General features: G+C 32.4%; 3 protein-coding genes across 6 annotated transcripts in view; 2 read left to right on the plus strand and 1 right to left on the minus strand.

The window, feature by feature from the left end:
• LOC126844345 (uncharacterized) overlaps positions 1-25,797 on the minus strand; it is a 173,070-nt gene that overhangs the window by 129,046 nt on the left and 18,227 nt on the right. The window lies entirely within an intron of this gene.
• Positions 12,444-17,109, plus strand: LOC126844349 (UV radiation resistance-associated protein). The gene is made up of 9 exons (XM_050582489.1): positions 12,444-12,676; positions 13,217-13,309; positions 13,429-13,627; positions 13,893-14,163; positions 14,226-14,539; positions 14,669-14,838; positions 15,539-15,762; positions 15,855-16,019; positions 16,817-17,109. The coding sequence occupies exons 2-9, from the start codon at positions 13,241-13,243 to the stop codon at positions 17,046-17,048; spliced, it is 1,644 nt and encodes a 547-aa protein (XP_050438446.1). The 5' UTR covers positions 12,444-12,676; positions 13,217-13,240; the 3' UTR covers positions 17,049-17,109.
• LOC126844350 (nudC domain-containing protein 3-like) lies at positions 18,480-24,922 on the plus strand. Of its 4 annotated transcripts, none has more exons than XM_050582493.1 (8): positions 18,480-18,574; positions 19,529-19,630; positions 20,231-20,434; positions 20,513-20,635; positions 22,633-22,717; positions 22,790-22,963; positions 23,030-23,206; positions 24,413-24,922. In XM_050582493.1, exons 2-8 carry the CDS (start codon positions 19,539-19,541, stop codon positions 24,515-24,517), a joined length of 960 nt encoding a protein of 319 aa, XP_050438450.1. In that variant the 5' UTR covers positions 18,480-18,574; positions 19,529-19,538; the 3' UTR covers positions 24,518-24,922. The 4 variants fall into 4 exon arrangements, with proteins under 4 accessions (XP_050438450.1, XP_050438447.1, XP_050438448.1 ...); XM_050582490.1 differs by lacking the exon at positions 18,480-18,574 and adding an exon at positions 18,610-18,941 and having other exon boundaries at positions 24,413-24,920; XM_050582492.1 differs by lacking the exon at positions 18,480-18,574 and adding an exon at positions 19,010-19,188.

Here is a 25,797-nt window from a genome sequence, read left to right on the forward strand (position 1 = left end):
AATCTTTATTGTGTCTTTGTTTAATTTTAAATTAATTTTTCTTGCGTTCTTCTCTTTATTGTCAGAAACATTGAAAAGAAAATTGTTATTGGAAGCTATTTAATCCCTGCAGGTACGGTATTCGGTGCTTAAAATTACTAAGTTGAGTAATTTTAAAAAATGTCAACAGGGTCAACGCTCAAAATTTCCTTAGCTTTCTTAAATTAAAATGCGAAAACCTATCCAGAACCAGAAAAGTTCAATTCGGACAATTTATCTGGTTCCGGATAAATTTTTGCATTTAAATATTCCAAGTAATCCATCTTTTGTAAATCCTTATAGGTAGGTTGTCAATCCAAGTCACTAGAAGAAAATATTGTCAGTAACTCTCCCATCATCCATTAATAAGCAAGAATAACAAATATATATTTTATCGTTACCAAAAATACTTATAAAGAGTAATTTTTAAATTCATAAAACTGAATACGAACTATAGTTTACTTTATTTTGTACATCTTGATGATGAGCCAACAAAAATCTTGAACACGCGTTTACCATAGCTGTCTTGTCTTGACCTCCTAAAACCAAATTTTAAATTTAAGATAGAATTTAAAAAAAATACAGTTCTCTTTTCACGCTTGTTTTTTGGAATTATTACTTATCAAAATAAAGTCAACATATTTTATATACCGCTAAATAATGTTAAAAAAGGGTCTAGGAAAAATATAGTAATTTAAAAAATAAGGTCAATTTTTAAAATTAAACAATGACGCAATCAAAATATTAACTTGTTGTTTGGTGTACGATTTATAATAGATAGTTTAAAGTTATGACCATTATTTTTATTGAATTAAAATTTATTGAGAAATGTTTTGGTTGGACACGTCTTAACTCGGTCCTTTTTATCCGTCTGCGGAAGGAGGATAATGTATTTAGGTGTAATTAATGTATGTTGCCATTTTTCGCTAACTTCTGAACCGATTTTAATAAAATGAAAACTTCAAATAAAATATAGCAATCTGTGATTTCCACGAAGTGTTCTTAGCTAGGTTTAATTATTATAAGATTTAGTATAATTCCGCAAATGCAAAAAAAAAAATAGAACTTTGAATCTACTGAGCTATTTAAAAAGACTGACATTTTATTCGGACGCAATGGTGAGGTCAGGCAATATCGCCAACCTAATGCAGTCCACTAAGCGTTAATAGTGTAAAGTTCAAACCCTGGCTGTGACTTTTCACTTTTTGCACTTTATTCCTAACCGGTTATTATCAAATTGTATTTAGACCACTTAATCAATACGACTAATCAGATATACTATGATGATTATAAAATATAAAAATATCACTTTAAATTTGTTATAAGTAAGTAAGTATTTTAAAGTACGAGCTGAGTCTTAACATTTTTAAAGGCCTCCCTATAAAACACATGCCGTTAATTCTTCTCTCTAAATACAATTAAGACAATTTAGATTTAAGACCACACAATTCGTTACGTTCTCCTTGACTATTTTTTCTGAACTAAATCTTTGATGAAATTGTAAATTTTACTTTATCTAGTGTCATGTTTAATTTTAAACGACGGCAACTGAAACAGACTCGTTTCAGAAGCCACGGGTGTCATTCGGTATTCCTAAACGTAAAAAACAAATTTTCATTACAAAGATCTGACATGCCAGCTCAAAACCATAACCGAAAAATTACTTTTAAATGATAAATTATGCCTAGTAATATTAATAATTCGTTTACGCTGCAAGCCCGGATTAAGAGGAAATCAGGGGGCCTTGGCCCCGGGCCCCCGATTATGTAAAGATATGATCAATGACAATAAAGTTGATCTTGGTATGTTATATTTATCTTTGGATATAGTTCAATAAAAAATCATCAGCCAATTTTTTTCTAAATTTGCATAATAAAGCTATGCAAAATATATTTGAGTCCCCAAGTAGCAGTTGTACCGCAGAAAGAGCCTTTTTGAAATAAGCTCACATAAAAACAAACATAGAACCACTACTAATCAGGATAACTTTTATTGTTTGATGATAATACTATTTTTAAATTACATTTTCAGTACAAAACACTGTGATAAACTTACCTCAAACAAATACTCCATAAATACGTGTTTGGTGTTTTTCTGTACATCGAATTTTACACCCAAAGCGGTTCTTCCAATCTCAATAGTCGCCATACTGATTGCACATTTAATTAAATTGATTTCCCGTTTCTCGTACCATAGTTGGCTCAAGAATTTTTCTTTTTCGTAAAATATTGCTACAAACAATTTAAGAATCGAAAATTTAAACCCCGCAGCTACCAATTTTATATAAGTTTCAAAACAAATTAAAAGGATAGTAGGTAAATTTGTAAGTGATATTATAATAATTATTGGTGATAAAAACTGAATTCCTAGCATTTAAAAGTCAAGTCAGCTCAGCATTGAAGCTAACATTTTAATTATTAGGTAATATATTATTCTACTATTATAAAAAGTACTCAATACCTAAATTGTTTATTCTATATATTTATGATTAAGTTGCATTTTTCAAACAATTATTATTACTATTAAAAATACAGTGGAAATTTTAAGATATGAAAAATGAAAAAATAAGATTTTTTTATGGATGTTAATACAAACTTTTAAATTTTAGATATTATATAATAGATAATTTAGAGGGATCTGCAGACGGTAGTATGAAGATTATAGTGATATCATTAAACATTTAAAAATGTACGTGGATTTTTTATTACTTAAACCCTTAAAGTCATAATAATAATTGAAATTTTAAGCTAATATTTTTTTTACCTGCTGAGACGAAACCATTTCATTGAACTGCATTTTCTATTAGGCAAAAACTTGAAATACTCATACTACAGTCAACTTCTTGTAGTTATACACAATAACTGATTCGGGTTTAATTATTCTAATTCTCATATCATACGAGAATTCAGAACAAACGAATAATATAAAAAATTTGATTAGGTTTTAATTAAATTTAAGTTCACATACATAAACTCTGTGAAATTTACATTTTAATTAAAATAAGCATTTTAAAAACGTGTTTATATAAATATTATATAAGCTAATATTGGATATTCAACAATGTCATTACACTTTTCACCGAAAACAATACTTTTAAGATGAAGCATAGTTGCGTTTGTAGATGTAAATCATTGTAAAGGCAATTTCCAACAAAAAACCTAACAATGAAAAACGGCTAAGTTCCAGACACCCTCTCAAAAAAATCAGCCTACTAAAGTAGTGCTATTTACATTGTGGCGAAGTCTGCTATTTCTTAAGTTCATAGCTTCATTTCACTTCTACTTACGTGAGCAAACTTAGGGTAGATACGATTAAGGTTAAACGTCTTATCTTTACAATTTATTATCGTTGACAACCTAATTTAACAACTCTTTGTTACCAATCTATCGCGCCACACACCTGTTATTTTCTTCAAAAAATCCGCCTTGCCCGAATTAATTTTACAAAGACTGTAATCAAAACTAAGAAACCAAATTTTCACATAATATAGATGACAACATTGTCTGTATTCTACCATTGCTTTTTTTTTTAATATTTCAACCAGTTAATGAATAATCAACTAATTAAGAAAGGACTTTTTTTACTTTTTTAAAAACGATATAGCGTTGGTTGTATTTTTTTTTTTTTTTTTTTTCCACATGCACCCATAGAACACTGGGGGGGGGACGCGCCCTGTGAGGAATTACTTCCCCCAGTCTCCGATGCCATTTATTGGGTATACTAAACAATAAATACAATCATAAACTTAAAAACTAACACACCCACTTCGGGTGGTGGCCTAATAACAATATTCACATTAGGCCACAACGAAATTTAGTTACAAGTTTATTAGTCTATACAGGTTTATGTACAGTCGGTGGAATGTTTCCGGACCAGTGACTCGCGCACACGCCACCCTTGCACGCCGGGGCTCTCAATTGGCCGGCCGCTGTCTGGCCCTCTCTGCTTCCTCCTTCTCTTTGAGGACCGACTCGGCAAAGCGGGCGACCGCGTTCCACGCATCAGAACTTGCAATCATGTTGGCGACCAGTGTCTCCGGGACAACTTCGCCGACGACGTCCTGGAGGTCCCGCCTTTGGGACTCCCAGGCCGAACACTCCACTAGTGTGTGATAGGCACTGTCCACCATGCCTTCACAGTGTGAGCATGCTGGACTGGGTGCTTTGCCGATCCTGTGGATGAATTCGTTGAAGCACCCATGCCCAGACAGCAACTGGGTTAGGCAGTAGCCCATCATCCCGTGCTTCCGTCCAACCCATTTTCGGAGGTCAGTGACGAGAGTTCTCGTCCACTCACCTCCTGTTGCTGTCCGAAGTCTGTCCTCCCACTTGCCGAGGGTAGCAGTCCTAAGGGGGGCCCGTTGTCCGGATCCTTCTTCTGCTTGCCGGCGGAGGCGGGACGCCTCTTCTCGCTCCCTCGCCAGCAGGTCGATCGGCGGTATCGCAGCCAGCACGTTGGCTGCGTCGTACGACACGGTGCGGTACGCACAGACACTGCGGAGTACAGCTCTGCGCTGCACCTTCCTCAATTCCCCTACTCTGGCTTGGTTTAGCCCGCTGGCCCAAACCGGTGCTCCGTAGAGGAGAATGGAGTGGACGACACTGACGAGTAGCCTCCGCCTTGGCTCACGGGGGCCGCCGATGTTAGGCATAAGCCTAGTCAACGACGTGAGCGCACCCTGCGCTTTGACCGCCGCGGCTTTGGCGTGCTGCTTGAAGTTAAGCTTGCGGTCGACTAGCATTCCAAGATAGTTGATCGTCTCTCCCAGCTTAACTTCTACCCCGTTCAGGAAGATACGCGGATCGCTAACCTTGTACCTGCGCCTGATCATCACCGCTTCCGTCTTCTCGACGGCGAGTTGGAGATCCAGCTCCCGGAACTTTGCTGCCACCGCACACAGAGCTCGGTTTGTCCTATCTTCCACCTCCTCGACCGTCTTGCCGGAGGCGATGATCAACGTGTCGTCCGCGAAACCGATGACCGTCGCCTGGTCCGGTAGATCGGCTCGCAGCACCGCGTCATACGTAAGGTTCCACAAGGTCGGACCGACCACCGAACCCTGTGGAACGCCGCAGGATACCTCGATGGTGACTTCTCCACCGTCAGCTGTTGGGCACGCGACCCTGGCTGCTCGCTCCGAGAAATAGGACCGGAAGATGCGCTGCAGGTACAGCGGCACTTCCCATTCCTGTAGGGCCCGCATGATGTGGCGCCAGCCGATCGAATTAAACGCGTTCTTCACGTCCAAGCTGACAGCCACACATACTTTGCGTGCGTTTATCGCTGCCTGGCCCTCATCCCGGAGCAAACGCACTGCGTCGTCCGTCGATCTTCCCTTCCGAAAGCCGAACTGCCGGTCGGAGAGTCCACCTCTCTCCTCGAGGTGTTTCTCCAGTCGACGAACTAGTAAGAGCTCCATCAACTTCCCCACGTCGTTCAGGAGACACAAAGGGCGGTACGATGATGGCTCACCGGCCGGCTTTTGGCCCTTACGAAGCAGCACCAGTCGGGCCTGCTTCCAACGGGTGGGGAAGCTTCCTGCTTTGAGGCAGGCGTTGAGGGTGTCGGCTACAAAGTCGGGGTCTGCCTTGTAAACCGACGCCAGGATCGCATTGCTGATACAGTCTGGTCCCGGGGCCTTCCTTCTGCCCTTTACGCGTGCCACCGCTGCTCCTATTTCTCCCCGTGAGAATTCCGGAGCCTCCGGTGCTAGTGGCGTTAAGACAGGGTCGAGTGTCACTGCCCTGTTGTCCGGGAACAGGCCTCTCGTCACCTTCTCCAACGTGGCGGCTTCCATGCGGTCCGTATCTGGGGCCCTCTTAAGCTTTCTCATCACGAGCCTGTATGGATTGCCCCAAGGATTGCGGTCCACCGACTGTACCAGCTCGTTCCAACAGTTTCTTTTGCTGCGTTGAACGGCTCTCTTTAAATTTTTCCTAGCGTCTTTGAGGGCCGAAAGGGCTGCTGCGAAGATGTCGCTGGCATACGTTTCGCCTCCAGTTCTTCTGGCCGCTTCGCGTGTGGAAGCACGCGAAGCACGCTTGACGGCTCTTCTGGCCCTTGTGCAATCTGCACGCAGGCCAGCTATCTCCTCTGTCCACCAGTGGGCAGGCGGTTTGGACCGCGGATGTCCTCTCCTAGCCGGGAGAGAAGAGTCACAGGCGATTGTAACTCTCCTCTCGAACTCGGCTGCCCACCACTCCGAGCGTTCAGTCGAGTCTTCGGGAGGCTCTTCCTCCACCCGGCCCCATTTTGCAAGGTTGTATCCGGTTCGGAAAGCCTCTAGGTCGATCCCCTTGGCAGTATTCCATCCTCGTACCTGGAGGTGGGTTGGCGGGCTTGCTGGGGTGGTGCCCGCGGTCACCTCGAACTCGATGGCGTGATGGTCGGATTGGTTGTCCACCTCTGACCGCACCCTCCATCCCCTTAACATGCGTGCAGCGGGTTCGGAGGCCATCGTAACGTCTACGATGGAGCCAGCGCCCCTACCCACAAAGGTAGGTTCCGTCCCCTCGTTAACGATGATCATGCCCAGTGTGTCAGCAACTGAGACCAAGCCATCTCCGCGCGCGTCGGTTACCCAGTCTCCCCAGGCAGCCGAACGCGCGTTGAAGTCGCCCGCAATGATGACCTTACTGGCTGGCCCAAGGGACCGCACGCTGGTCTCCAACCTTTCCAAAAAGGAGACAAAACGGGCTGGCGGGATGTTTGGCGAGACGTAACAGCTATAGATGTGTGTGCCACCTATCCTTGCTGCCACGTAATCTACATCCCTCTCGACGGATCCCACCGTCACTCCTGTCCCGAACACTCCCAGGGCCGCTCGACCAGTGTCGGTGCTAGTTAGCCAGCCACCGACTCCGTGTGCCTGCCTGTACGGGTCCGAGGCTATGACCACGTCGATCGCTTCCTCAGCGATCGTCTGGGCCAGGGTGTCCTGGGCCAGCCTACAATGGTTGAGGTTCGTTTGGAGGAGCCTCATACACCAGGCTGGCCGGTAGAAGGACCTTGCATTGGGTCCATCTCCGTAAAGGACACCTCATCCACGGCGTCGATATCCTCTATAACCACCGAGATCTTCTTTTTATGCTGGGGTGGTTGTTTCGTTAGCTCGTCGAACGACTTGCGGTCCTCCCTGGACGCCTTGCATTCGATGATCTTGTGGTCTTTCGACCCACATCTAAAGCAACCACCCTTCCTATCTGGGCCAGTGCAACCTTTCATTAGATGTCCAACTCCCAGGCACCTGAAACAACGTCACGTTGTTCGGTCGCCTTCAGGTTTCTCCTTGATCGATGGTTTTTCCTTGCTTGCACCTTCTGGCCGCCTGGAGGTGTTGGTTATGGTCCTGTTCCTCCTCTTCCTCTTTCTCTTCTCTTGCGGTGGGTTAGTAGTAGCATTGACTTCGGTTTTTTCTTTGCAGTCCTTCGCTGCGTGCCCCTCCTTATGGCACCGGAAGCACCGTCCCGACCGGTCTGGTCCGTTGCAGCGGGTGGACGTAGCGTTGGTTGTATTAGGTATATAGAAAAAATACGGATGATGGAACACAGATAATTTTGTCATAAATAGTATACATGAATTTCTTTCCTTAACTATATATGAAGCCTGAAAAAAATTAATCTGCGTAAAACTCAATTCAACAGAATTTTTTTTTTAAATCGCTGTCAAGGATGCTGTGATAGTCCGAAAAATAATTTAACTACTAAAAAAGAGTCCTAACTACTGAACTCATAGTTACACTTCACAGTTTAACCTTATAGTTAAGATTTTGTAAAAAAATTGCCTATACTTTACTCCTTAAAAATGGGCGGTGTGGCGTCCTCTTAACAATATAATGAAAATATTTATCTGATAAGTGATACCTGTTGACTATTGATTCATTTACACGTAAGTACATAAAAATGTAATAAGGTGCAAGTGTTATTTCACGCCTTTCTGCTATCAAGAATTTCCTTTTTAGAATATTCATTGTATTCATTACAAATTGTGTGTAACATAATTTATGTAATTACTCAATTAATTAAAAAAAGTATTCAATTTAAAACTAGTTAATTAAAGTGTACTTTATAATTATAATAAAATGTCGTTTTTTTTAATTAAGTATATAATTAAATATACTTAATTAAATAATTAATTATATGAAACTATTGTTCCTGTAAGAATAAATTATGCCAGTCTATATTTGAAGGTCCGATTAAATTTTCTTCATAGATACTTACTGACTATTCAAGTTTGTAAAGGTACAATTGTGAATTAAGCCGTTGAACGCAACAGTGGACTGACTCCCCGAAAACAAAAAATGGAATTTTTAATTTAAACCGTACTAGTTACAAGTAACCATTTTTAAAAATGCTGTCATATAGTGGAAAATAAAACAAATAAAAACAAGTCAGTGTTGCATTTAACTATATTTAATTCTAAAAAAATATTATTATCATTCCCATTTTTTTTTTTAAGGTTTAGTCGGTTATTATTATTAACCGAAGGCCTCAATTAAAAACAAGATTTTAATTAAGTTTGGCGTTTTAGATTCAACGTAGAACTAAAAAGGTATTGTTTTAACAATGCAATATGTTTTATTGTATTTTATATGTTTTTTTATTTAATTATCCCACGATGTCATTTAAACCGCTGAACCGATTTTCTCCACTGCACTGCCCTGATTTTACTAAGCTGGCTTTTTTTAATTTAGATTACATTTTTTTCTATTTGTTGATAATAATGTCATCTCTAATTTATTGTTGCAAATGTAAAATAAAATGACCACTAATTGAAAATTAAGTATAAAATCCGAGTAATATTTTGTCGATAAACTGCATTATCAAAAAAAAAAAAAACCAGCACAGTTAAATCCAGCTTAAATATCCAAGTGCAATCTAAACCAGAACAGTGTGAACGAACACAGTTCAATCCGAGTACCGTATAGCTCAGTGTAGAAGAAGTTAGCAAAGTTGGGTGGAGTAAGTTTTTTAATCTGAATGTATTCATCACAATTAAATGCTTCGATGCGAATGTGGAAATAGTAAAAACCCAGCATATTCCAAGCCGGCACAGTAAGAAATTTCCAAAGTGGGGTCTGGTATTCACTGAATCACATCGAAACTATACCTAAAAAAAATTGTTTTGGGGGTAAAGCAATTGTTTATTTCAACTTCACTCAATGTATCCCTTAATTTTCCAAAAGAAAAAAAAATTACTTATTTAATCGTTTAACAGGGGCAGATCCAGGGCCTATGCCACACCCTTACAAACAAATTTAGGTCACCCCCTTCATTTTTATAGACTAGATCGCTGTTGAAGCCTGTACCGTTCAAAGAATGAAATCATAAATCATACTTACAAATGGACCCAACCGACCAACTTATCTAGAGAGAATAAGTCCTCATTACCAGAATGAAATTGGACACACTGGATTGACGCACGACTTCTTAATGTCTAAGTCCGAATCCCCTCTCTGCGAAGCATGTGGAGTAACGGTGAAACACATACTTACAGAGTGCACAAAATATCAGACTCAACGAACTGATAATGAAATATCGGAGGATCTGTCAGAAACCCTCGGACCTCAACTCGAAACCATCAACAAGCTTATTAATTTTATAACCCAAACCGAAATAAGCAGTTATCTATAAAAATGTACTGTTTCTACACAATGTTTCGCTTTTCAATATTTAATTAATGTATTTAAATGTTTTGTATTGTAATTTATGTAAATATAGTTTAATGTAGCTTAATATAGTTTAATTGTTTTTAAAAATATTACTGTTTACGCGTTGTACGCGTATGCGTTAATGTTGTTGTTCGTTGGCGTTCCACTCCCTCCTGTTTTTGTTGTTGTGACCGTCCTCTGTAATTAAAAATAATCTAACCTGTTGTTGTTGCTCATTGTAATTACCGTTTCGTCGTCATTATCGTCGGTGGTCTTTTTCTTATACCACAATCTTTTTTTTTTCGTTCGTATATATTGTGTTTCTTATTAGAAATTAATTCTAATTAAAAAACTAGTATTAAACAATTATTAATTTAATATTCTGTTATTATTAAAATAACGTCGTGGATATGTTATTCACAAGATCGTTTTTAATGTATATAGATCTGTAAATAATAAAATCGTTCATCTCAACAACCTCGTGTTTATTGATATTCTGTCCGAGTCAATAACACTGATTTCCCTGGATTACTTCCTGTAAACTGTCTGTTTGCTGTAATTGGCTGTCTGTGGAGTTTGCTGTTTGCGTAAGTCCTCTGAAAGTATCACACTTGTCACGTGGCCGCCGAGGTCATCTAGAGCCCAGCTGCGACGATTCACTCCCCCGACCGTTCAACAACTGTCTGTTTGCTGGAATTGGCCGTCCGCGGAGTTTGCTGAGTGCGTAAGTCCTCCATCATTATCACGAGGCCGCCAAGGTCGTCCAGAGCCCAGCTGCCACGCTACACCCTTGGTTGTCCGTAAACTGTGGCCTTTGATTTCGATTGGCTAAATGCGGAGTTGACTGTTTGTATAACCGTCAATCATTATATTGAATTCACCTCCGTCAATAGTATTTAAGTTAGTTTTAAGTTGTGGACTGAATGTTTAGTTTTAAGATTTATCTTTTGGCCATTGCACTAAACGGAACCGGCCATAAGAAGCCCCTTATATAATTTCTATTTCCTGCAATCCGTTGTGAATATAAACTGCTTCCTTTCTTTAAAACCCGCGTCGGTCCCGTGTTATTATTATCCAACTTTCCCATCTGCCATCTGAACAGCGAACAGTTACAGTGTGCGTTAGGTTGCCTACCCAAAATTGATAAGGCGTAACGACGCCATTTCGGCTTCAGTCTTTTTCTCGTGTCGAAAAATTTCGACTGGTCCTTCGTTCGTTTTATTTTGTTGCTTTACCATACAACTACCCTATTTTTTCTGATTTTTACAATTATTTTTAGAGGTTGCAAGCATCAGTTTCAAAAATTTTTTTTTTAGTTTTTAATTTTTTTAAGGTATAAATATAAATTTTTAACAAATGTTGCTCGTATACAAAATCATCATTACAAAAAGAGGAATAAACCAGTATTTTTTTTTTTTTACAAAAAAAAACTACTATCCAACTAATTTAGGCCCTGGAATGTAAAATTTGCGAAAACATTGATATATATATATATATATATATATATAAACTATTTTTAATTTATTCCTCATTTAGTTGCGAGTAATTTCGATATATATATAAATAAATAAACGAATGTATAACAATTTACTTAGACTTTATTGTTAAATTAAATATAATACAACATACATTTGTATTAATATTTATCAATATTAAAAAAAATGAATACATCAACTTACTGAATTTACTTACTGCATAAATTATATTTATATAAAAAAAAAATCGAATTTACAATAGTTTAACCCGAGTGATAGGCGTTTCTGAGTTTGATTTTATTAAAAACAACATCATTTTAAAAAATAATAATACCATTTTCAATGGTATATTTGGATTTTTGTTTTGACTATTTTAGCAGGTTGAAATAAAAGATATTTCCAGTAAACAATTACGGTGTCGTTGTTGCCGACGCTGATAATGACTATTATTTTTGTGTATATATATAATATTTCGTTATTTTGGGTACAAATCCAAAAATTAAATTTATAAAGGATTAAAATTCAAAATTGAAAAAAGTGCTTCGAGGGCTGTCAAGTAAACTTCATGACGAATTTAAATCTGATTCCAAATTACTTATCGGATCACTGGTTCGGCCTATGCGATGGTCAAAAAATAATGTGTTTTGAATGAAAAAAATGATACGGTACGAATCCCCTTAAATACCTAAACCTTGGTGATTCTATTGTACTTATTTGCAAATTAAAAGTTATCAAATTTTTTTTAAAACAATGAAACACAATTACTGTGTAAATGAGGATCTAAAATGCTGTGAGAAAAAGATCTGGATGGTAGTTGTGGTACGTTACTCGTTAATCGGTTAATCGTTACCATAATGTTATAATAACAGTCATATTATAGTAGATTATTATTCAGGTATTTCAAATTTCAAATTTGATTCACGGCTGTACAGCTGTGTACTTATAGCTAGACGCTGGTATCTTCAACCGTGATTTGGGCACAACTCTCTTATTAATTATCACGTAGCCACAACTGCGGGCTGCAAAGTTTCTCAGGAGAGATCTGATAAGATTATGATAAGAAGTACAACCAACAATTCTGTAGCGCTCTTTATCGATTTTATTGTCCAACTATATACTTGATATTTTGTTAATGTGTAGTGTTTGCCGCTAGATCATATACTTACTTCGATAGAACATTCTGGCATCAACTCATGAAACCGGATCACCCTCGTCACGCAACCATTCCAGTGTTTAATAATTGTTCTACGGTGATAAGAGATAACTAATATATTCATATATATATATATATATATATAATATACATATTGCAGTCTTCTATCAGACGCCGTAAAAAGATAAAAAGAAATGTGTTTTTAGTCAAAATCGCCCACAATTATGGTTCCTTTTTATTTGTTGTTTAAATATAATTAGTTTAGAGTAATGCTGTTAGAAAAACGTTATGCCATCGAGCGACATGACTTTTACAGTTAAACATATGCGGTCGTGTACTTATAATTGTATCTCTCGATGAACAATTTGAAAGATCAAAAAGGTAGGTACCTATATTGGAAACACCAATTGACTGTACACCTATAATATTTATTACGTTCCAAATTCCATCATGATCCTTAGCTGTAAATACAGACACACACACACAAGTTAATTGATGATATAATTAAAAAACAAGTGATCTGCCCATAAATCTATTTGGCTGTTAAACAGTTAACTGACATCAACGTCTTTACATATATAATATCTAAAGTGTTTTAGTGTATTAATATGGCTAATTAGAATATTATATTGGAAGGTAGAATGATAAAAGCATCATTGATACAAGTATTAGTATCAATTGATCAGAATAACATTTCTGGTCAATTAACTGTTTTATTCATATTTATTATTAATTATTACCGTTGTAAAATAATTTTACAGATTGTTACACATTAATTATGTAACCTAACGAATATTATACGTATACATTTTTATTGTTAATTAAATTGTGTTATTAATTTTAAAAATAATTATAATACAATATTTTTATATCAACTGTTCTAGAACCTGAGATATAATAGTTTTTTTTTTTTTTTTGAAGGAATGAATATAAGCATAACTCAGAATGGAAATTATGACTTCAAAATCTAAAACTATCCGTCCTCAAGAATGGGTTCCATTTGTAACTCAGCAAGTATGTATAATTTAATTTATAAATTCTTTATCTAAATAATATTTAGTAAATTTATTTAGATGTACATTTTTAATTACACATCAAATGTAAAACATAATATATTTAATTTTAATTTTTAGCAAAGACTTCGGAATCTCATCCAAATACTGGGCTACAATTTATGTGCTGATCAAGCATATTTAGCTAACAAACCATCATTTTATTATACTTTGCATTTAACAACAATGTGTGCTCCATTATACACAAGTGAAAAAATTTGTGGGCGTAACCCAAAGTGGAAAAAATTGGATATTTGTAGCACAATTGGATCTGCTAAAGGTAGATGTTATTTAATTGTATAACATTTTTGGATCATATTATCATTTAGCTATATAATGTGTTTTAAATTTTAATAACTTTATAAAATAAAGGATTACAAAATTGGTGAGGCAGGTATTTGATTATAATGAAATCACTTTTAAATTTAATAACTCAATTGCTTAGATCCAACTTTGCTAACTTTTTGATGAACTGATTTTCACTATACTTGTTTGTTTTAATTAACTATACTGTTTATTTACCAATATTTTTTTTTTTTTTGTAGCTGTTGTTATAAGATTATGGCAAGATTCAAATGACCGGACAAAAGTGTTATTTGTTTGGGGTATAGAATTGAGCGGTCTTCTGTACATAACACCAATGACTTTAGAACCAAAAATGTTTCATTCCAACTCTCTTGTGTTTTGCATGACAGGTGGCAACTATACAGTTCCTCATTGTTTAGCTGAGGATCAACCCACTTTAGCGAGAATAACTGATCTTACTTTACCTGCTAAAGATGTAAGAATAAGTGGAACATTGTCACAACTCACTAGGTAACACGATTACAAAGCAGTTAAACTGTTTCCATACTAATATTTTGATTTATTTGTTAAAGAATGCATAGTATACAACGTAAAACTGTTGAAAAAAAAGAGGCAGCATCTATTTTAAAAGATAAAGCAATTCAAGGTGAGATTAATTGGAATAAAAATCGTACAGCAAGGCATCAAAGTGCAACTTTACGTCGAATTATGGCCAAAGATGTTGGCCAAAAGCCTTCTAGAGAAAATATTCTCTCCAGGAAAAAAGAAATTGAATTAGTCAAATTTAGAGTGCTGCTATTGAACCAGGAAAAAACTCGTAAGATTTCCCTTCTACGACATAAAACTGAAGCTAGTAAATTACTTTATAATGAAAACTGTATTAAAAGTAAGTCGATTTACTACTTACAATTAGTTGTAAATCATTAAATATCTTTTTATAACCAAAATCTCTTAACTATAAAATAATTTAAAAAACAAATTTGAATTTGTTATACTTATATTTTATTATTTAAAGGCAATAAACTAAAAGAAATATTTGAGGGTTTAAGTACAGACGTCAATCGATTAAAACAGTGGAATCTCTCATCAAGTTCTACTGAAACATTATTAGCTCTTAACAGTCAACTTGTGTATCGTAGAAAAGAACTTATTTTGGAACTAAATTACATATATCCTATTACCGAGGTAAGAATTTATCACATTTATCGTAAAAAATATATATATTTCTATAAAATAATTATAATAGTTTGTACACATTTAAATTGTTAACTGTAAGTACAAAAATATGTTATTTATTTATTTATTTAATAATTTAAACGGACGAGCCAAGTACAATGGTTTGTAGAAACCATAAAGAGACAATACATAGTATCATTGATTACAAATATTATAGATGGCTCACCGAGTCAAATTTGAGTTCTATACGCCAACAAGGGACGGGTGCTAGTAGTATCATTTTTATTGAAAACAATACTACTAGTGCCCGTCCTATGTCGACATACAAAACTAAAATTTTCTCAGTGAGCAATTTATAATATTTATAATCAACGATAGTTCTTCGGATAAAATAAAGTCAGAGAGGTGGTTTTATTGCAAATTATTAATAAATTTAGGTCACTTTATGTTAGAAGTTATACAAAAGTAAATAGTTTAAATTGTATAGAATCTTAAGAAGTATTGTCTGGGTCCTAGTTAACCAATCGTACAATATATATTTCTAAGTTAATACACTACCCACTAATGAAATATTAATACTTAATTTAAATTACTAGGGTGACTTTTGCACTTTTGTGGCATACTATGTATGTTTGTGTAATATATATTTAATTATATAGTTAATAGTTTATCTAATGTAGTTAATATGTATATAAACTATTGTTCACAGGCCGATGGAAACTTATCAATATGTAATGTTCACTTGCCAAATTCAGAAAGTTTTGATGGTTACAATGATATTCAGTTGAGCGTTGCACTAGGCTTTGTTTCTCATTTAACACATATGATAGCTTATTTTCTAGACATACCATTACGTTATCCTATACACCATGAAGGATCACGCAGTAAAATCATTGATCATATTTCTTTAGATATGCAAGACAGAGAAAGACTGTAAGTAATGCCACATTTTTTTTTAAATTTAAATAATGTAATATATAATATTATTAATTAATAATTTTTTTTAAATATTTTGATTTATTAAGATTTCCTTTATTCGGTCGAAGTAAATCACGGTTAGAATTTAATTATGCAGTTTATTTGCTTAATAAAAATATTGCTCAACTTCGCTGGTATAACGGTTACAGTACCAATGATTTGCGTACTACTTTACATAATTTTTTAATCATGTTGCAACCTCAATCAAGTTTGTAAGTATTTTTTTTTTGTTTGATATTCTACATATTATAATTATTATATGATTTTATATATGATTATATATATTGATAATTTTTTTTTTTTTTGTCAATATTATAGTGGTAATATCATTATAAAATCATAGTAGTGACATAGTGTTAACTCAAGCAATAGGCATAGTCAGTCTAATAAAAATACACGTAAAGTTTGTCTGTCCATCTCGGGCGCTACTTATGAATTTAGAAGTATTCTGGTTCCAACTATCTGACACGATAAAGATTTTGAAAACAGATTTGAATTCCTTAAAATATTTTTAGGGAAAGACTTTCCTGCTAGTTACGTCATTCTTTGTTAATCTTCCAGCGGGTATGCTGTTGTAAATAATATAACAGCAATGTAGTTATCAATTTTTTTTACATAGATTGTTATCTTGTATATGTTTTTTATGTATAAATGTGTTTTATTAAATTATATACTATTATTAGATACAGTAAATGCAGTGATATTTGATACAAATTAATCGGGTGTACAATTACCTACACTGTAACCTTTAGTACTGTTGTAAATTGTACAACGCACGACTACTCATGTTATAGCAAATAGCGTGCCCGCTGTATGGTTAAAATTATTTTTTTTTTAAATAATCGTATAATTTTTAGTCCAAAATAGAAAAAAAAAGTAGAAAAGTTATAAATTGATCTCTATGTTACAACAGAAATGAATTTCTATATTGCGTATTGAGAAAACTGGACTTACCCAACTTATTTGAAATTTTAACAAAAATACAAATAAAATAGTTTTTATTTTTCAGACTGAAATCAGATTGTAAAAAGCATGTAACATCTTCTAATTCATCTTTAGAATCTTCCCATAAGCCTATACCGAAGTATTCCAAAGACATTCATCAGTATCGAGAAGGAGGGGAAACGAGTAGTTCAGATGATGCAAGAGCTCGAGATATCCCATCCACTTTATCAGATACTTCTGTTTCTAAGGATAAAACTTCAGGCTATAAAGACTTACATCCAACTTGTTTACACTGAATTTTTTTATTAAATTATTGTTACCGATTGTTGTTATATAAATTACATAAAATTTATAAGACTGGTCTCTTTTTATTAAATATTTTCTATTAATTATAGGTACTATAAGTAAACATTTTTTTATACATTTTCTCATTTCTTAAATTTTAAAGTATTTTTTTCCTATTTATAATACCTAATTTTATTTCATTATTACAAAATTGATAAAAATAAATTGGATCTTTAAAATTATGACAAAATAGCAATTGAACTCACAACTTAATATTTTATTTATTATATTATATGAATACAAATAATAGCTAATTTATGTTGTTAAGGAGAACAAAAACCACTATTTAATATGGGGACAAAGTATAGGAAATATTTGACAATACTTGATGAAGTATTTAACCATTTTAAGTATGCTGGCTTATTTTAATGTATAAAGATATTAAGATATTTATTTTTAATTTTTTTATGTGAAACTTACTATTTTTTCTATGTGGGCTAAAAGGCTGATTTTTTATTTAGCTATTAAATAATTAGTTAAATTTATTAGACAAAACCTTAAAAAGTAAAAATATAAACGTTTATAAAAAAATATTAAAAACAGAACTAAAAAATCGGACTTTAGTCACTACGGAGAAGATAAACTTTATAATACATTTTTTTTTTTTTTTTAATCTGTTCAGTAGGCTCCACAGAATGTACTCGTTTTAGTCTTTATCTGTATACAATTAAGCGCTTTCTATTCCCCTTGACATATTTTACTTTAAAAAAAAATATTTTTCTTGTAATGTATGCTCAAGTAATGCCGTTGATTTTATAATAAAAATAAGCCAACGTTTTTTGAAATCTACAGTGTCTTAATCAGCAGGGGTAAAATTAGGTATGGTGTGTAAACACTATGCTTACATGTTTGAATGCATGTTACTCATTAGGCCCATTCCATCTCAACTAGGATAGCTTATCTATAAATTATAGAATCGATGGCATTATTGAAACAACTAAATTAAGTATGTAACACTAATTCATCCATCACAAGTATAATAAATTTAATTAATTAAAAATTTAGAATCCTATCTTATCAATATTAATAATACATATTACGATTGAACACAAATGTTTTAATAACTTCAAACAATTTGACTATATTTTGATGTCTAGTTAAACCAAAACCGAATCTTTAGTCGTAAATTCATTTACTATAATATAGTAAATTTATATAATACCATGACAAAAGAAATCTGTTTTGTCATGTATAATACCAATATTTACAATATTTTGTCATGATAAGACATGGCAAAATTAATTGGTACATCAACAACTTGTGTTATCATTTTTTTCAATATGGCAGTCGGTTATCTCATGAGAAATACACGGCCGACCGAGAAAACCGGAAGCCATTTTGCAACTATTACGAGTTCCTAACATACCTAGCTTCTTTATCATGTTAACTGTAAGGTACACAGTATTTTATTCGAAAAATTTTAGTCGTGTACGGGCATGACTACGGATCTAGATTCTAGATGTCCGTTTACTAGCTGGTAATAAAATTTATAAAAACAATAAATGTTGCTAAATTTGTGACCGCGGTTACTTAACTTCTCCGTTGCAAGATTACGGTATAATATTTCAACTTCGATAACAGCTCTAGCCTGATGCCCTGATAGCTGAGCCACATTTTTGTTTACCCATTAATATTTAGTATTATGTTGAATGTTGATTACAAAAACTCAAAATTATTTTAATTGTTCGGTGTATTGTTTAATAATTTTGCACAAGTAACATGGAAACTGAAAAAGTTTCCGACTATTTAAACCCAAAATTTGACCAATTATTTTTAAATATTGCCAAAGAAATTAACACAATAGACGAATTCCTGTACGCGTTTTTTCAATTTCTATTCAAAAGGTAGTGTTCATACTTGGATTGGTACATCAATTTAAATGATCTAAAAATATTTTATTGTAGTTAAACTATTTCCAGAAAATATTTGTAAAATTATAACAAATTTTTATCTTCAATGTAAAGCTGAGAAGGTATTTTAAGGACTTCTTTATCTATCACTGTGCTGACTTTTTTTTAAAAAGGAAAAGTGCTTTAATAATAGTCAATATATTTTGTTCAATATGAAGGAGGAGGAGGAATGACTAAGTAGGTAAGGCGGCAGTGTGATAGGCTCACTGTCACCGGTGCTTTGTTTGCCGGGCAAGCAATCGTCTGGAGGTTAGGGGCCGCCAATCCCCCTATCCATCAATGGACTGAAGACCCGTCCTGACAAACATATCTGTCTTGAAACCATCATCTCATGATGGCAGTATTGGGTCTTAAAGGCTCATTAAGCTGATGATGATATTGTGTTCAATACTAACTTGTGTACCTAACTTAAATTTGTTTACATTAAAACTATTACATAATACCATTGAGTATATATTGTATACAATATATACTCAATGATAATACACAACATTGAAAATATACTTTAATTTCTATTGTAGAACAATTTTTATGGAGTGTGCCAATAATGAAACTGAAGCAATTTCACTTTTGAATACACATTTTAAGAATTGGTGGAGTCGATCTATGGAAGAAAAAACAGAGTAACTATATTAAAATTAGTTAAAATATTATATGGTTGAACTATTCATAATTACAGATTTTAAGTTGTATACTTTTCTAAAGAATCAAATGGGGATTGTATCGTAGTTGAGTAGCCAGAAACACATATTCCAGCATACGAAGTTGCTTTTAACTTTTATTTATTACTTTCTTTTGAATAAAAAAATATGATGAATAAAACGGTATGCATACCTATTTTTATGACTATGAGCCCTCTGTTTGTCACACGACGTATGAATTTATCGCAGTCACACTGTGACTTTAGTAAGAAATGTCAGATTTGATTTAAGTGTGACCGAAATGTACACATTTTGTCTTGAATTATACATTCACTGTACTTATATTTAAAATGAATATAATAAATCAATTATATTTTTAACTCTGGCTTACCCATATCAATTTGTAAAAGATTCCAAACCAATGTAAACTACGTATTACATATAATAAAACCAATAGTTTTCTATTGCTATTATTTTTGGTTTTAACCAGAGGTTTTGTAAATGTATATGCTATATAAATATATATCTGCTTTTTTTGGCATGTATAACATAATACTTATAATGTGTTATTTTATTTTAAAGGTATCATTCTGATTTGTCATTTGTTGATTTATCTAATCAAATTGTAGATCATATTGAAGAAATTACACTCACCGATGACAAGGATAAAATTGTTGAAGAACTTACTATTATTACAAAGGATTATGGTAAAAACTTGCAACCAATTTTATCTACAGATTCGTCTCAACGTTTAGAGGAAAATGGCAACCGCGACGAAAATAGTTTGTAAGTTATTATAACTATGTGCAATTTTAATATTAAACTATAACATAGCATACTAAATTTAATTTGTTTTTTAAACAGTTTTGAAGATGTAAATAAATGTAATAAGGAACAGTTTTCTTCTGATCAGAGTTTAAAAAATATTGATAACGATTCAGTTGAAAATAAATTACCTTTGAACACTAGTACAGAAAAAAAGAAACTGTGAGCCAATATAATATAATTGTATTTTTTATTAATTATATTATAATTATAATAGTATTAATGCCTTATCATAAACGCTTCTAAATGTAAAGCTACCCTTAAAACTGATGAGCATTTTCTTTGACTTGATTAGCTCATCGTAATCTTATCATTTCCATGATAACGCTCCACATTGTGTATATAAATATTATTGTTAACCTTCTGCTCTCGATATGGGTCTAGTCTGACTTAGGCTCTAGTTTTTAAGTAAACCTAGTACCTACTATGTGTTTTCTTTGTCTATTATTCTGCGTGTTAAGAACATGTGTTTATGTAAAACACCGCCATTACCCGACGGTGAACAAGTATGGCGAGGTTATGAGGTGAAAACTGTTCGACTGGTTATGTTCTTAATGTGCAATGAGTATATATGCTCTTATTCAAATACTCCCAAATACAAAGTTCAACGCAAATTCATCTATAATTTTAACAGTCCATAATTTCTCCTTGTTTGTAACTACTATACACTAACAACTACAAGTGACAACTACAACTACTACACAGAACCAATTATTATATCTTCTCTAGAAGGTATTCTGGCCCTTTTACATTTCTACACCCTTTTTTTATTTCCTTCATTGCTTTATAGCTCATCAAATTATTGCTATGCTGTAATTATTATCTTTCGTATCAACTTTTTTAGTATTAATCTACCAACAATTTTTCTCAAATACTTTTTGGACTCATTTGCTACTATGTTCTAATCTGTTATTGATAACCCTTTTTTTTTACTCATTATCGCTTAACTTGGCTCAAAAATAATGTTGTGATTACTCTAAAAAAAAACGCTCTACAGTTTTTTTCCTTAATTTTTCCAATATTTTCTGATTATTTGTTTTAAAGAAAAATTCATGTTAGTACTGGAAATTTGGTTCAAATTTTGCATCACAGTTGTTGTTGATTTTTTATAAAAAATATGTTTGAGGAGTTGCATGTTTCCGAGACACTGAACATTTGTAGAAATAACTATCCTTTAACAAAATTAAAGAAGAAAAGTCTACGTTAATTGATTTACAAAACCAAAATTTCATCATTTAACTAGGGATCACGGCTTAGGACATTGAATTTTTGACTTATCCATATCACAGAATATTTTATAAATTGTTTTAAAATTTGTTGATCAATTTTTCTATGTCAGAATTATCAGTTTTGTTTAAAACCCTTTTGGTTTTTGTTTTGTTCAAAATTCTTCGAAAAATGTAATGGAATAGTTTTTTTTACAGTTTTACAACATGATTTTATTATAATTTAAAAAAAATTGTGGCTTGGTATTCCAGGTATCCCATTAACTTCATGCACAAGAGATTTCAAAATTTCTATACCCAAGATGCACGGATACTTAAATTTAAATTTTTTTTTTTTTATCGTTGATTTGTACTTACATTATATTTATATTTGCATTAAAAATAATATTAAAAAAAAAAAAAAAAATTAGTGGCAAAGTCTAGGAGTTACTGTATGTGGGATTAAGTATATCCCACCGCACATGCTGTGCACACAACATTCGCATCTCGTATTTTTTTTTCATATCAATATACTTTTATACCATTAATTATAAACATAACCTAATATGGAAACGAACAAAAAAAAAGAACATACAAATCGGTTGATTATTTCCCTCACAAATAACAAAATAAGTTTTGAAAATTTTCTGGGAAAAAAAATATGTGTGACAAATCGGCATTTCTTATTAATATTCTATAGACACACGGTCGTATGAAAAATGCTAAAAATAAACGAAAACGAGATAAATAAAATTTAGAAAAATAATATAATATGTGGTATATTATTTGTCCTACCATGCCGCAAAGGTGAATTTTTATGTGGGACAACTGTAATCCCACCATGGCGGAAAGAGTTAAGCTCACAATTTCAATTCCAAACAAACTTCTTTTTTTTTATTTACATAGTAGTATAATATGTTATTAAATTACATATTTATATGTTTTGTTTTATAGTGTAGATCGTTGTTTTGAAATATCAAATGGAGCAGATTTAGGACTTTACTGGTGGTCTCAAACTTATAATGATATTTGTATTAATGTAAATCATACAATATTTTTTATAAAATATTATAATTTTTGTTTATAACATTTAAAATTTTTTTTTTTTTAGATTGATGTGTCTGATTTAATTAAGAGTTCCAAAGATATCAATATCGATGTTACGTCACAGAATTTATTTGTTAAAATTAATCATCTAAATAGTTGGCGAACAATTATTCAAGATACATTTTATAAAACTATCAGTGATCATATTTGGACATTAACTCCAGAAAAACATATACAAGTACTGTTCCTTCCTTATAATATAAATATTTAATAAAACACAAATACAATTTATTTATTTTTTTAGATACATTTGGACAAGTTGGAGAATGAATTTTGGTCAAAATGTTTATCTAATGAAACAAGTACTGTCGATAAGAAAAATATAGATTCTCATATTCCATTTCATGAGTTACCAGAAAATGAACAAAATAAAATAAACGAAGTAGTAAATAAAAATAACACTAAGGAAGAAGATGTAAATGTAAGTCTGGACTCACAATCTCCCTAGTCATTTTTATAACATTTTGAGTAACTCATTAAAATCATTTAATTATCAAATCAAATCAAATTACTTCACATCATTTATTAGTTACATTTTATTATATTAAAAGTGGTTAGTCTTACTAACTACTATTAATGAAAAAGATGAAACTAAATTTCCCGGTGGTGAGTTCTACTAAATACCATGCCGCAAACAAATTTCTTGCTCATCGCTTTAGTCTCTAGTTACATCACTGCTTCCATTTTGATTAAAAAAACCAAAAGTAAATATTATAACTATAGTATATTAAACAATAAAATCAGATTTTTTTAATGAAAAAAATTATTTTTAGTACATTTTATTTAATAAATACAATTTTTAATTATTTAAGATATGACAAAATTAACTAAAAAAATTAAACTGTTAATATTATTTTTTATTTAGAATAAAATAAATTTTGTATTCATAAATAAAGTTTTGAAAATGAACTGTTAAACAAATTAATTAAATAATTAAAACTAATAAATTGTGACTATTCCAAAAAAATGAATTTATAATTGATAAAAACTGATTGTTAATAATTTAAAAATTAGCCTAGATAATATGTTATCTAAAATTAGAAATTACCAGATTATCTTTTATTTATCTAGTTACAAATAAAAAAATTATTTTATTTTGATTGCGAAAGAAATATATGAAAAATGATTTATTTATTTAAATTTTACCCTAAATTATTTATAATTTGGCCTTTCCATCTTGGACGTTTCAATTGTGTAATTTTTTTTTGTTTATTTTGTAATTTATACACATTTACACTTTCATAAATATATTCAAATGATTTCTCTATCTTTATTTAAAATTTATGATATTGTAAAATTATCCTAATTTGTCTAAATAAATTTTTTTATAATAATAATAATACAATAAACTAAATTAAATTATGATAAATATTAAATTACAATCATTTTTGTGATGAATTATTATATTAAATTATTAAATTTAATTGATCATTCTTTTAATGAGTGTAATACCCTTGTAATGCACTACTGATAATAGATTCTAGCATGGCTACGTTAGGTACATGGTTAATTCAAATATAGTTAGTAACATAGTAATTACAGATTATTTTAAGTATTAGTTAGTCTATAGTTATAAAATTATAATTAACCGAAAGTAATGTTGTATTTATTTTAATAAAAAATATAGGAGAACTTGGAAAAACTGAAGAAAGCATGGAATTTACCAGGATCCCCATTTGCTGGAACTCCCTTCAATCCTGATACTATCCAGTTTCCTTTTAAGAACCAATGATGTATTTAACTAACTAAACACGACATATTGTTAAAACTACTATTTGTGTGGCACAACATTGTTGTAAATTTACTAATATGAACATTTCTATATCATGTTATGTATAAGTATGCTGTATGATGGTTTAACAGGTTAATATTGCTTATTATTTTACACTAAAATTGTAGCCATTTTGTTATATTATATTAGTTCAGTACTACTTAAACTGACAGACATTGTATATTTTATTTATTTAGCACTTTGAAAATAATGTGTTTAACTTACCACTCGTCCTTTTTGGAAAAAAACTTTGTTCTCTAAAGTGTTAATGAAATGGACGATTTCATAGTCTGCAAACTGTTAATGTTATTATTTTTTTTTTCACATTAATGCCTCCTTAAAAAAATGACATAGTTTAATTTTAATGTATAAGCTTAGCATACGTCTATTAATATATTTTGGTATCTAATTCTTATAAAAAATATAACTGAACTAAACAAAATTGATTGTTATAATTATGGTTTTACTCAATAGCCTACAATTACAAATGGTCCAAAATTTGTAGAGAGAGTATTGACCAAAAACCAACGTGGGGCTAAAATTAATATTGTATCTACTTTTTAGAATTTAGATTCATTTTGAGATTGAAGCAAGATACTATTAATTTTTAAATGTCAAGTGTATCTTTTTCTTTTCGTACAATAGACGCTAGCAATTATATTCTAATCTTATCTGTCTTGTGCTATCCAAAACAGTTCAACCGTGGTTAATCTGGTCTTGCTGGGGTGATTCAGTAGGAGCTTGGAGCCCTAGCCCCTAGTTAGAGCGTTTCCTGAGGATGTATTTAAATAGGAATAATTATGATTAAATCAATATTAGAGGAAAGAAATTAAAACAATAGTATTATAACAGTCATTAAAGTGTAGAATAAGCTAATTCGCAAATCTAAAACAAAAATTAGTACAAATTTCACAAAGGCTGGATGAAGAAATTACTTTCAAATAATCGCTTCAATGGGTACTGTAGATAGTAAAAATATAAATATGTATTGATAAAAGCATTGTTAATATAATTAAATATTAAACTTAGCCTATAATTGTTTCATAATTAACACAAGTCAGCAGGCCATAATTAGCCAGTCACTAACATATACCTGGCTGGACACTGGCCAAATGTCAATGAAGGAGGGACAAATGACGCCACTGATGATTTACTATGATTCACAATACTGTAAAATAATGAACTTCATATCTTAAATTTTGAGCCATCACATTTATTTAATAATAATCAAATAAAGGTTA

Source organism: Adelges cooleyi, unplaced genomic scaffold, assembly GCF_023614345.1.
Source record: "Adelges cooleyi isolate 19-005CV unplaced genomic scaffold, UGA_ACOO_1.1 ACOO_flye_CR_arks_rails_tigmint_CR_PRNA_651, whole genome shotgun sequence".
NCBI lineage: Eukaryota > Metazoa > Arthropoda > Insecta > Hemiptera > Adelgidae > Adelges > Adelges cooleyi.

What these genes read in the sequence shown, in the direction of transcription:
- LOC126844350 (XM_050582490.1), top strand. Translation starts at nt 18,817, where the DNA reads ATGGAAACTGAAAAAGTTTCCGACTATTTAAACCCAAAATTTGACCAA. An exon ending in AGTACAGAAAAAAAGAAACT is followed by an intron (nt 20,636 to 22,632) that starts GTGAGCCAATAT and finishes TTTGTTTTATAG; the next exon opens with TGTAGATCGTTGTTTTGAAA. An exon ending in CTAAGGAAGAAGATGTAAAT is followed by an intron (nt 23,207 to 24,412) that starts GTAAGTCTGGAC and finishes TAAAAAATATAG; the next exon opens with GAGAACTTGGAAAAACTGAA.
- LOC126844349 (XM_050582489.1), top strand. Translation starts at nt 13,241, where the DNA reads ATGGAAATTATGACTTCAAAATCTAAAACTATCCGTCCTCAAGAATGG. An exon ending in CACAATTGGATCTGCTAAAG is followed by an intron (nt 13,628 to 13,892) that starts GTAGATGTTATT and finishes TTTTTTTTGTAG; the next exon opens with CTGTTGTTATAAGATTATGG. An exon ending in TTGCAACCTCAATCAAGTTT is followed by an intron (nt 16,020 to 16,816) that starts GTAAGTATTTTT and finishes TTTATTTTTCAG; the next exon opens with ACTGAAATCAGATTGTAAAA.